At 39.2% G+C, this 12,825-nt stretch overlaps 1 protein-coding gene across 1 annotated transcript in view; it reads right to left on the reverse strand.

Annotated features, from left to right (window-relative positions):
• Nucleotides 1–12,825, reverse strand: part of CUL4B (cullin 4B) — a 30,139-nt gene that overhangs the window by 7,033 nt on the left and 10,281 nt on the right. Inside the window, exons 5-17 of the mRNA XM_090059281.1 lie at nucleotides 11,973–12,042; nucleotides 11,291–11,364; nucleotides 10,289–10,451; nucleotides 10,097–10,186; nucleotides 8,069–8,151; nucleotides 6,820–6,887; nucleotides 5,567–5,685; nucleotides 3,728–3,920; nucleotides 2,797–2,901; nucleotides 2,327–2,437; nucleotides 1,625–1,710; nucleotides 919–1,026; nucleotides 512–625 (exon numbers count right to left, since the gene is read on the reverse strand). Coding sequence (XP_089915407.1) covers nucleotides 512–625; nucleotides 919–1,026; nucleotides 1,625–1,710; nucleotides 2,327–2,437; nucleotides 2,797–2,901; nucleotides 3,728–3,920; nucleotides 5,567–5,685; nucleotides 6,820–6,887; nucleotides 8,069–8,151; nucleotides 10,097–10,186; nucleotides 10,289–10,451; nucleotides 11,291–11,364; nucleotides 11,973–12,042 — 1,384 coding nt within the window. The remainder of the gene's footprint in view (nucleotides 1–511; nucleotides 626–918; nucleotides 1,027–1,624; nucleotides 1,711–2,326; nucleotides 2,438–2,796; nucleotides 2,902–3,727; nucleotides 3,921–5,566; nucleotides 5,686–6,819; nucleotides 6,888–8,068; nucleotides 8,152–10,096; nucleotides 10,187–10,288; nucleotides 10,452–11,290; nucleotides 11,365–11,972; nucleotides 12,043–12,825) is intronic.

The raw sequence follows: 12,825 nt of genomic DNA on the forward strand, positions 1-12,825 counted from the left end.
TATTTTCTTATCCTGGCAATAAAAAGGATAATAAGAAGTCAGCTTTAAGCTGGTTTAATATCGGCATTATTTTGGTATGTGTTGTAATACTGCCAGCGTAACAAACTATGCCACTTTAAACACAGAATCAGTCTTGCATGTAAGATTTTCAGTTATGCTAGAGGTATGGCAACTAAGCCAGAGGTATGACAATTAGCTCTAGAGGCATGGCAACCATTATCTTCTACCTGTATACCAAGTAAAATGGGTGAAATTCATGTTTATGGTGCAAGAAAATTATACCATCTAGAGTGTAGTTTCAGACACATTAATAAAAAAACCATCTCAGCACTACTACAGAATCTACCGCGAGTTCATTATATTATAAAAAAATGTGAGGTTATTACTTACACTAAAAAACCATCACATTACAAAGAACCTTTTGTATACATATCAGTGCACATCATAAATACCTTAAAAGTGCAAAGTTGCAGGAGTACAATAGAAAACAATCTAGAAACAAAATACTTGCCTCCTTGAATTCTGCTTTTAATACACAGTGTCCTAGTGTTGACTGCCACTGAAGTTTCCTACCACTGTGTTTTCCTAGATAAAAGGTCTTGAAGATTTCTTGTAGTTTTACCATCTACAAAACAAGGAAGAAAAGCTCCACTGTAAGTAATCACCTCAACTTACCTTTAATTACCAAAAAAGAAATTAAAATCATTTTAAGGAAGGAGAAAATCTAGATAGCAACATTGTTAGTATTTCTTAAAAAAAACAAATGACAAAAAATGATTATTTGTGGTCCACTAGCTTTTCTTTTTTATCTTATAATATTAAAAGGCAGATTAGTATCAAATATGTTGCCTACATGAAAACTCAAATGAGAAGTGGTCTACACTTCTGTATGAAATCCAGTTTTGTACTTATCCTTACCTCTGGGGGTAAGTGGACCTCCATAGGCACATAGGTTGGCCAATAACCCATGGTCAAGATGTTCACTGTTAGTTCAATATTACCAGGTACATTTTGATTTTGCATATACTGTAGGGAGAAACAAGACATTGAAACAAAGTGGTGCTACTGTCCTATGACAGACAGAGCTACAAGAATATTAACACACATTATTGATATCACATGAATCAAATGCAAGCAGCCTGAGGATCTCCTGGCTGCAGGGAATGCCAGTTAGCCATATAAAAGAGTTAGGAGGATTATGAGAACACATTTCAGAATATCTCAAAGCACTTAAACACTTAACCCACCCTTCTCCCCCCAAAAACCACAAAACCAACTTTACACCACCCTTTACATATTTACTCGTCTTGGCTATTGTGCTTGGTTATTAAAAAGAAACAGTAAACTAAGGAGGTGACTTTCATCAGAGGCACTGAAGAATAAGTATACAATTAATTGCTTTTAATACCTCTGAAACTCTCCCCTCAAGGTTTTGTCCAAGACAAGACAACATAAAAACTAATTTAGAATTTGTAAACTCTATACCAGGTAAGAGAGAAAGCTACTGTATAACTTTAAGTATTTATTATGAAGAGGCATCTTTACTTTAAGCTTAAAGTTTTACCCATAAATACACCCAGAAGAAAAGTAGCCAGATAAGCAGTGGCAGGCTTTCCACGAATACCTGTTTGAATTGAATCATTATGTCTTTTGAAAGTTCCATATCTTTAAACATTCCTTCAAGTTTGCTGGTGAAAGCAGCTCCACATTCTGTAAGAGAGGAAGGTTTAATAATGTTTAGGTAGTTCAAAAAAAGCAGAACACTTGAGCACTGCCCATGAAAGTATGACATTAGGAAGCATTCTTAAAAATGAAGAACTATGATAAGACTAACGTACTGACAACCCAGGCATTATACACACTGCTTATAGTCATGTGATAGATAACTTTTATCTTGAATTTGGACCTAGACTAAGCCAGGGGGGGAATCAAGACTGACCAGGGATAAAAATCTTGGAACAATGAAATAACAAAAATCTGACTAAAAACTAGCTGGTAGGTATTTGTGCTGTGAGTCCTAAGACAGCCTAGAAATCTTAGAGTATCTATCAAATATTCTGTAACAGAATATCAAGTCTACTCCAAAGAGGAAGGTGGTACATGTTAGACAATTTTAAATTAGTTACACTAGCAGAAGACAAAAAGTAGTTATAATAAAGGCATGCTGTTTTTTAAAATACAGATGTTATAGGTTTACATAAAAGTTGTATCTTCCCCCCCTTTTTTTGCTGAATAAATGAACCAGATCTGCTAGAGGAAAAGTTCAAATGCCAAGTTAGACCTATTTCTAGTCAAAAAGGAAACAGAGCACGGGGAAAATACTTACCATGCTTGAGTTTGGAAAGCATAGATTTTTCAGCATCTACAGATGCACTTTTCCCAACTAGTAGCCGCTTAGCTAGATCTTTTTTATAAAAGGCCTCAAAAACATCTTTTCCTGTAAACAGACAGCATGTTTTATTAAAGAGCTGAGAAAGCTTTGAGTATGATGAAACATTAAAACGAATGGGCCAATTAACACAAAACTTAAGTCAATGGAAGCCTTCCCCAAGTAAGTTATTCGGAACCTTCCCCATTAATTACAATTACCTTTGGCATCATCTGAGCAAATGATACAGTACCTGTAGCTAAAAAGCTAGAAGACCAGCAGATTAAATCCACAGAAAAAAAATGTACAGTATTTCCATCATCTAATCTTTCCATGGAAATTGGATTTCAAGCTGTTTACATATATTTCTCTTACACACACACACAGTTATCACCCTTACACACACACACACGAGTTATCACCCTTACCATAAATGAACCTAAATATAATCATAATTTTATCCAGCATTTTTTCAAGTTCTTCATCAGTAGCTTCTTTGTTGCCTGCTCGAAGTTTCGAATCCACGTATTTTGCTAAAGAAATAGAAATAGGTATAAAGAACTGAACACTCTGATAAAGTTAAGCAAAAGTAATGCAACTACATTTAAGATTTAGTTACATTATATCCATCTGATTTGGGATTACTTTTTGTTGGAAAAAATAAGCCAAACTAAAATACTAGGCTTCCAAAAGGAATGTTAAAACAATCAGAAGATACCACCAGTTTGAGCACAGCTAATTTGAGATGGTGTTTTCAGAGATGTCCTGCCATAGAACTGCAATAGCCCACATGAGAAAATGCAGTAGTTTAAAGAATTAATAAAAAAAAAAAAATAGGGAAAATTCATGAGTCAGTTGTCCTGCATACCACAGAGCACAGCTACCCTGCAAGATCCACCCACTTAAGATAAGATACCCTAGATAGGACTGCCACACACTTGATGGATCAAAGACTATATGGTTTACTGGCTGTGGTCCCAAATCACTCTGTCTCCACATGAAGGCACAGAGGGGCTTGTCAAGGCTTTTGCAGAACAACTTAGTTCTGGTGTCAGGGAAAATTTCCTCTTGTTTTAGGAAGTAGTTGATTTAGGTCATATAAAATGTGGTGTGTCTTGTTTTTAAACCTAGACAAAGAGGTGAATGGCTGTTTTTTTTTTTTTTTTTTTTTTAAATACAAGAATGGAGTTTTCCCAAGCCATTAAGTACATAGGGCAGGTCTCATTGTTTAGTTATGATTTCTGGTGACCCTCTCCTTTGCTTCACCATTTAAAATTCCACCATCTCCTTGCCTATCTGTTAAAAAAAAATTCAGAAAGATTTACAGCTTCTATGCAGAAAAAGACAGAAGAACAATACCTATGAGTTCAGCTGGCTTGTTTGGTCTCTTGTTAATGAAGGTTTCAAAAGCTTCTTTCATGGCATTGACAAATTTCTCATTCTTCAGAAAGCAGACATCAATAATATGGTCAACTTTATCCTTGAAGTCAAGCAGCTCTTGGACCATGGTTTTGTCTTTCTCTGGATTAATTACAATAGTGCTACCAAATGCCTGCAATACAAAACCCACCCTTCAATCACAGTCCTAAATACCAGTTATGAATGATAAATTGTCCAGAAGATGAATTAGGCTCAGAGAAAAAACAAAAAATATGCTTCCTTAAAATAAAAATAAAAATGGTGGAATCCAAAGTCTAAAACATTCTGTGCTGAGAACTATACACAAAGAGCATTCTGGCATCTGAAGCCACATACTAGTATAGACAGGCTTTCCTGCAGCCTGTCCTCACTAATATGGAAAAACAAAATGGCAATCTTTTGCTTAGCATGGAACTTGAATTTCAGAAGGGAGGCGCAAATAATATGAAACCACTTATAGTGCAAGCACCTGAAGATGACAGATTAAAAAAAAATATATGGGTCCTAAATATGATACATCCAAGGACCCATTCCTGAAGAACTAAGGAGAAGGCAAATTTTGACTACAGTTAAATCCTAACTACTCTCATATCACAGCAGCACACACTTCAAATTATAGACTAGCAGAATACTGAAGTCAAAAGAATGACTGTAGGATAAGCAAGACATTATGTGTTACAAATTGGTATGAAAGTCCTTGTTTTGCATTTTAAACAGGAGGTAAATGCTTCAAGGCCATTGCTCAAACTGAGTGGAGTGCCTAGCTTAAGTCCAGTCACTGCAGTTTAGATGACGCAGCATTTGTACTTTTTAGAACATGACAAAAAGCAAACGAAAAGCTTTACAGTAAAAAGTTGGACAAGTGCACAGCCTGCAGTGATACAAGACTTCCCCTCCTTCCCCTTCCACATAAAGTTTGCCTACTGAGAGCAGGCAAAGATGAACAACATATAACCATATAGGCCCCACTAGAAATAAAGAAGAGTATTCTTTCTTCAGTAAACATGGTCTGCATTAACATTTCAATTTATGGTTTAAGTGAAGCTTTATAAATAAAGGGAACATAAAACCAAAAGGGCCCTTACACATATGCAGGGAGCTTGCTCTGATGCATTGGAAATCCAGCACATCAGAGCAGACTTGATTAACTGAGTCTGTTTGAGCATGTAAATTGATACCTGCTGGCAGCCTTGTGCATCACATGCATCAGTGGTGCAGCGTGTCAGTGCTGAGAAAATGGCGGTGCGATTTGAACTGAAACATGGTTGATATTCTTGTTCAAGGCACATGGCCACCATTTTCTCACTGTTGACACACACTGCGTCACCGATACACCTGTTTCCGATGCAGCACCGGACGCTTTTAATTAGCGCGGCTCGCTAATTAAAAAGCACTTAGAGCTGTGTTGGGAGCACATGTAAAATGCCCAAGGTTTTTACTGTAATAATGATACAGTAAACTGCAGCATCATTGTTGCAGTTTACCTGTTGATTGACAGTTTAAATTAGAACCACAGTTATCCTGGAGTGATAGATAAGACATGCATCTCTTTAATCAATACAGAATTTTCTAGAGAAAGGAGAGCACAACAATGCAAATTTAGAATGATATTTCATGACATGACTGAAATACTTCCCAGTGCAACTTCACAGCTGCATATGATAACCTGACTTCTTAAGCTGTCTGTTAAAAGTATGTTGCATTTGTCCTAAACCTATAAGTAGTTCTGTGGACAAGCCTCAACAATAAAAGTAAGTCCAAGCTCTTTGACATCAATACCTTTATGTATTCAATCCAGTGCTGTAATAGAACCTGCACTCCTCCTCTTACTCGACTGAACAACTGATACAGAAGAGAGAGATCCTGAATTCGGTTTTCATCAAGAAGATGGTTTAAACCTGTGAATTTAGAAGTCTTAACATTAATAAAAAAGAACTGCCTGAATTCTACACCAAGCTGAGACTGAAATGCTACAGCAATTTAAAAAACAACCTCAAACTAATGTTACCCCAAATTAATTTTCTTGTCCAAATAAAGCATTAATTACTTTTTGCAGCTAAACTGGCTAGTTATGACCAGAACAGAATGGCAATCTGAACTAGGTTCTGTACCTGGAAGCCCTTTTATTACCAGACTATTCATTACAGACTATGCAGACTTTATATAAACTGGCTCATCACATAAGCTTTGCTCACTCGTATTTCACCACTCCTTTAAATTCAAGATTTGGAAAATGTATGCTCTCCTAACCAGTTGGAAGCTTACAGGTCAGAGACTCTCAGCTTGTTTTTGAAGAAAAATAAGTTTTGTAAATATAAAACACAGGTCTTTTCAAGCAATCAGCCTCTTGATTGCAGAGGCCTGAAGCCCCACAGCAGGACCCAGTAGTGACAGGGCACAAGTAATAATCCCACTGTTCCCTCTGCACAACAGTGGGGGGTGGAGTCAGGGTCCAGTTTCTTGCCAGGAGAGCATATGTTATTTTAGCAGTCCTCTCCTGCACAGACCTCTGGCTAGTGGGTGCCTGGCATTCATCAAGTCACAGTTTTATTATCTGCCTTTATTGAAGCAGCAGCTTGCACAAACTGTATACCTGTTTATACCCTGACCACAGAGAAAGATTAGTACAGGGCTCAGGCAATCTCCCTCTACTGCTCTCAGGCTATTTATCAAATGACTTGTGCATAGGTTCCCTCAGTAGCTTGGGGTGTACATCCAAGGACTACCCTCGCATGTGGTCTCTGAACATTCCTCAACACCCTCCATTCAGTGCCTCTACTTCATTCTAGTTTTCTTTCTGTTTCATAATGTATCTGAAGACACCACTGTAGCTCCTTACCTCTGCCAAGGAGAATGGAACTTGCTCTCCTGAAAAACGTTCAGTGCTATTTCATGAACTGAGTAGCAAGGAGCGTTAAAGAATGATGTGGCTTGTGTCCCCCAGCACCTGAATCTGTCACTTTCTTTTCAGCACAGGAATTGAAAGCCCCGAAGCAGTAAATAGAAACATTTCTATAAAGAAGAGAGATTACCTTTCTGAAGAATGGCTGTTAAATGTTCACCTAGAAGTTGCTTTTCTACAGTAGCAATTAGTGGCTTCCTATAGAAAAAATGTTTAGAATTATTTTTCCTTTTTCCATTACTAACAGTTGTAAATCTTATTTGAGGGGAGACTTGCTGGATTTGGCATTTGGGAATCACTCGTGAATGTGACAAATCTAATCTAGATCCTCTTTCCCCACCCCAATAGGTGGCTCGATGTCTTGGTTCCTCGCTAGATTTATAGCATGCCCATTGTTGTGTAGAACTCCAGATATATCCCATCAGGAAGGAATGTAAATAAGCAGTTCCTCCAGGAATAGGTCTCCTTCAGTCTCATGCAAGGGCAAGTTCCAGACCAGGAAGAAATTGGCCAAGGAAGGGTGGAGGAGAAGGGAGGGACCAAAAAAAAAAAAAAAAAAGAGTGACTAAAGAAACCAACTGATCATAAAATAAGGGGTTAGTTGCTAACTAAGTAAAGGAAGATGGGAACTAATGCAGGAGCCAGAAGCCGTTAACTCTAAAGAACGGAAGAGATGGAAGCATTAAGGAGTAAACATAAAGCACCTTCCTCACAGAGGTGTCACCACTTGTCCCAATTCTCATTACCACACTAAAGTAATGGCCCATGTCCACTGCAAGACCAGCTACAGTTTCAAACTGGGTAGTTTGTCCCACTGAAGGTCCTCTCCACCTACTACCCCATCACTACCACAGTGGTATCAGACCAGGCTTCTCAGACTTCCCACAGCCCTCCTGGTTATTCCCTGCATCTGATTCTCCTTGAAAGATGGCCTTAGTTGCCAAAGAAATGACTGCATTACTTGAAAAAGTGACATCATTCAAGGATCTCTCTTCTTGCATGTTTGATAATTATATTTCCTTAACAGTTCTGAACGATTTTCCTGTAGGAACACTCAGTAACTTTCAGTCAGCCCCTCTCATATTTTAGTGGGAAGACAGCTAAGCATATACACATATATCCAATGCTGCTGATGTTTCCACCCATAAATATGCAGCAAATAAAAGTAATCTAAGGTGAAGTCAACCACTTCTCAGTCATGCAAAATAAAGCAACGCTTGATTGGTTCCAAGCAGATATGGGAAAAGACAAGTATTTAACAGCTTATGCAACAAAGTTAGTCAGTCAAGAGCTGAATTAAATTATAGTAATTTTATGTGGCCTTCACTAAGACTGTACAGATGAGGTAAATACAGTAGACCAAGGGAGACCACACTTACTGCGTGCTCTGATCCAAGTATGTGATAATTCTGTCTGCTTCTTCTTCCAAGCGTTTGTTGACGTGATGGAGATATTCTGGAACCTGCAAAATGACAAGAAAAATAACTCTGTTATTTTGCATGCTAAAACAGGGTTGCCAACAGCCCACAAATTTATGCAAATTTACAGACCATTCATAAAAACCCCACCTGTCTAAAGTCCATTAAGAAAAAAAAAAGTGGAGCTCCCTCTAAAACACTAAGAAACAGAGAGCTTGTCTGAAGATCACTTGTACATATCAGAATGAAGCTAAATTCAAGTACTGATGGACAAAATGAGCAAAGCAGTGCCACCTGGTGTTTAAGCAGGAGTGGCACCTTCCAGGGAAGGCTCCATCAGAGCCTTTGTAGCCCCTTCCCTCCTGCCCCAGCCACCAGCTCCTGCTGCTCTCCCAGGGGCTGCCTGCCTGTAACAGCTGCTCAGTGCTTACCACAAAAGGTATGCAAGACTGCGTGGCTCCAGGCCAGGCAGAACAGGGAAGGAGACTGTGCAGCTGAAGCTGCAAGGCTGGGAAGAGGGAGGTAGGGTCCATGGGGGCTCAGATGATGCTAAGACTGGTGTCTGTGTGTGCCCTGAGGTACGCCATAGGTCTGGTACAACACAAGTGGGAGGGGAATGATGCAGGAGATGTGGCCTGTGTCCCTGAGGGTGCCAACTTCTGTCTGTGTTAATGCAGAAGCCCCTTTAGAGGTAAAGCTGAGCCTTGGAGTCAGGAGGCAGTGGGAACCCAGCAACCCTTATCTGAGGGGGATGTCACAGGGGCTCTGCTATGGAAACCCAATCACACACTGCCCTGTCATGGGGAAGGAAGTCTAGGCTGCTGTGTATGCAGCCTGGCTGGCACAGGGACTCCACTGCCATCTTGCCCCATGGCAGGGGCAATCTTGCTCTGAGAGGGTGCCTCTGCAGCCCAACTGGTAGCTCCCTCCCTGTCTCCCAGGAGCTATGCTGCACTGAAGACTGCAGTTGTTTTCTGTTGCCAGCTCTGGTGCATACCAGAATCCACAAAGAGGGTGTTTTCTGCCATCTTTTGACCTGCCAGGTTCAGAGTGCAACCTCTCACTATCTTCCTTGATCTACTACTTCCAGTAACAGGGCCCATCCCAGGAAGGTGAGAAGCTGGTAAATTCAGACAGTGTCAGTTGTTCCAGGACCTGGCGTCTCCAGTTCAGTCAGCTGGGCCAGCATGTTGCCCAGGGGGGGCCTTTCAAAGCACAACACCTCAAAAGTTCAGTGTGGGAAAGAGGGAAGTATTGGCCCGGGTGGGAGAAGAGGTGTATCTGCTCCCAAATCTTCTTGGGTCACAAGGGGGTCTCTGCAGATCGGCAGTGCTCCACCCCTTGCTGGCTTCCTCTCACCTAGCCTGGTATCTACCGTCTCTGCAAAGGGGCTGTGCTCCCAAGAAAAAAAATGCTTGGGCTGGCAATCCTAAAAGTAAAAAAGTTAAAAGAACTGCTAACACTAGCCTAACAGCACCAGCTACAGACAAAGCTACAGGACTACACTCTAGAGCAGTGATTCTCAACCAAGGTGCTGCAGCAGCTTGGGGCACCTTGAGATCCTTTCAAGGATTCCATGCAATGTTATCCCTGGTAGGTGTGCAAACATGATTCATAACAAACTCAGAGATTTCAAATAGTCATCCATTAGGTATTAAAAACAATTCTGCCCTGTTGTGGGATTTTTGAGTTCTTTGTAACAGAAAAATTCATGTATTATTTTCTCATAGTCAAAAACCCAAGAGAAAAACTAAGAACCGTTTCTTTTCAAGGGGTGTCATGTCTAAAAAAAGGCTGAGAACCTGTGCTCTCAAGGTCATGCCATCACAACATCTACCATGACTACAACTAAATGCATGTATTCAAGAGGGTCACACTTCCCTTGAGAATAACGCACTGCAGGAAACAGACTGTTCTATCCTCTTAGCTAGGACAGGATATTTTATCAGCGCTCATAAACAAAAGTGAAAAGATGAACATGCACGATACCTCTCGTTCTTGCATAAGCCTCTGTCCCTCTGCTGCATATAGACGATTGGTCTCTTCCAAGAATCTATGTTCAAAAGAATCTTGATAAATCTAGGAAAAACATGAGAGAATTTCCATTTAAAGCTTAGCATTCCTCAGGAACATCTCTGACTGTGTAGTTGTTTTTCTGCAAGACAGAGAGAGTGTACCCACCTGCAAATCAGAAAGCATACTTAGAAGGCTTCGAAGCAAACTCCTGTCAATAGCCTCACCATTTCTTTCCCTCTCAATCAGCAGAAGAATGCCATCAATGGTCTTGTTCTGAACCTTTTGATCGCTAATTATATGAGTCCGAAACAATTCTAGCCCCATATCCCTAAAAAGAAAATAAACTATAAACAATCTGCTTCAGGATCATTTGAAGTATTTTAACTGGAAGCATAAAAATCAGCATCTGACCTAGATTCTAACACTCAAATATATGTTTTTTCCAAAGTTGTCCCATGTTGTTTTGAGGCCGCATATGCATACACTATAAAATGCAGGCACTGATCATCAGTAGACCATATTTGGTCACATTCTTGTCCATGCATAACTAAGATTTTCAATAGTGATTTATTTATTTGGGAGCTCTCTATTCTTAGTGTGGGTGGATGGATTTATAAAGATTAGAACTGACAGATGGTTTAAAAGAAGATACTTAAATGGCAAAGCAGTATTACTACTAGCTTGTATTGGGAAACATGCATGGGCTGAAGAGCAAAGTTTTTAAACTGCATTCTACCACCACACACCTAAGACTTAAAATTATGCTGTTTCCCTCTTTGTACAAAATAGAGATAATTATCTTCCCAAAAAGGTGCTGTGCATTCTCATTAAGTAAAAATAAAATATTTTTACTACATTTTGTAACCAGATGTTCAAACCAGTGACCATTTGATCTTAACTGCTGGTTTTTCCAAATACCAAAGACTTCCTTCTTGAAATATGCAAATTGGAGTTTCTCTCAATACAGTTACATTTTGCTATTAGTCACTTCAAGACTCCCACTATTTTAAATTTCATTTACGTCAACTGAGATGAACATCCAGCAAGACAACAAAATAGTTTTTTGGATCTTTCATATATTTCTTTAGGAAAAGGAGAAAGGTACAGGATAGTTAAGTAAACCCCACCCCCCCGAAACCCAGTAGTTTTATTTCTTCTCATCCTTACCAAATTGATGGCAGCATTGAATTTTGAAGCACATAAGTTCTATCCAGGAACAAAAAGATACTCCTAATCATGATCTGTTATATGGCCGGGGGGGAGGGGGGCGCAAGCAGGGGAAGGAGAGGAGAAAAAAAGAAAAGAGGAGGTCATTATCACATTATTTCTATTGAAACAGACTGGTCATGCATGCTATACAACTATGAGAAAAACTACTAATGGTTTATAGAAAACCTCTTTCAAAAGCTTTGATTTATTAGAATTCAGCAGGCTGTTTTAAATAAGATACTCTCTTATTGAACATTTCATTTACAGTGGGAAAGAATACAATATATAAGATTTAAACAAGAACAAAGGCTAAAACCAGAATTCATTTCTGAGTTACAGCTATGAGGGGAAAAGGGTTAGCATACAGATATACAACAGCTGTGTGTTTCAAGGGTTTATTCGAGACTAAAGCTATGCGTTAAGAAGTAAATTTCAGAGAAACGCTTTCAAGCATTTTCTAACAAATGAGATCTAATTTTCTCTTACAAAGGAAGCCTTTACATAAATGTTGGATAACATTTCAGAAGCACAAAGTGCATTTGTAAAGGAATCCGAGAGATAGTAACAGCAGCTGGACTCGCCAATAGGTTGTTTTCTTTCTTTAAAAAAAAAAAAAGAAAAAAAAAGAAAAAAAACTTACCATTTGTCTGCAGTGATCTTGCCAACATTTGTCTATTTTCTTTAGAAAAAGAACGCTGTCCAATGAATCCATGAAGAAGTTGTTAAGAAAAATTTGGACCCAGAGCTGACATTAGCTATTCAAGTAACCTAAGAGTATACTGGTCTGCCTTTCCCTACCATTCCTAGGATGATCCACAAATTTACTAGCTAAGCTCTTTCTACATGCTTATTTTTACTTCAATAGCTTCAACAGCCTAGCATTAATGTTAATTTTGTGTTGAACTCAGTTATTCAGGGGCCTTAATTTTGTAAATGGGATGTAGCTATTTTTGCAAGTTTAACCCTGTCTACATCCAACAATAGTACTCTGCTACCCTCTTTAATGAGTTGGAAGAGAACAAGCCTGTCTAATAAGTTGAAAGAGAACTTTCACTAAGTCAAGTGCATTTGATTTAAACAAAGCACTTAATAGAAACCAAAATGTTACAATTTCAGGCCACATTTAAAGGCCCTGAACTGTTTTAATCATAGCACTCCTATATAGGAACATCTGTGTACACATCTCAAACTGCTTTACAACCATCAATGAATTTATTGTCATTGCAACCCATTATTTTCAGACGGTTATAGAAAGTTTAAGGAGAAACTGGAACTGTAAATAGCCAACTACAAGAGAAGAATTCTTCCTTAATGCCATCAACTAATGCACAAGCCTGGTGGGTAGCCGTGCACCGATACATCAGTCTGATATCAGACTGGTACTGATATAAAGAAAACTGTCTATTATTGCCACAGCTTGAGGGTGGTGGGGGGGTGCTCCTGCCGCTGCTTGCGCCCTGGGGAGGGCATGTGCCCCTGGATCTGCACGGTGC

This window comes from Crocodylus siamensis, chromosome 8, assembly GCF_052110815.1.
Source record: "Crocodylus siamensis isolate JL-2025a chromosome 8, ASM5211081v1, whole genome shotgun sequence".
Lineage (NCBI taxonomy): Eukaryota > Metazoa > Chordata > Crocodylia > Crocodylidae > Crocodylus > Crocodylus siamensis.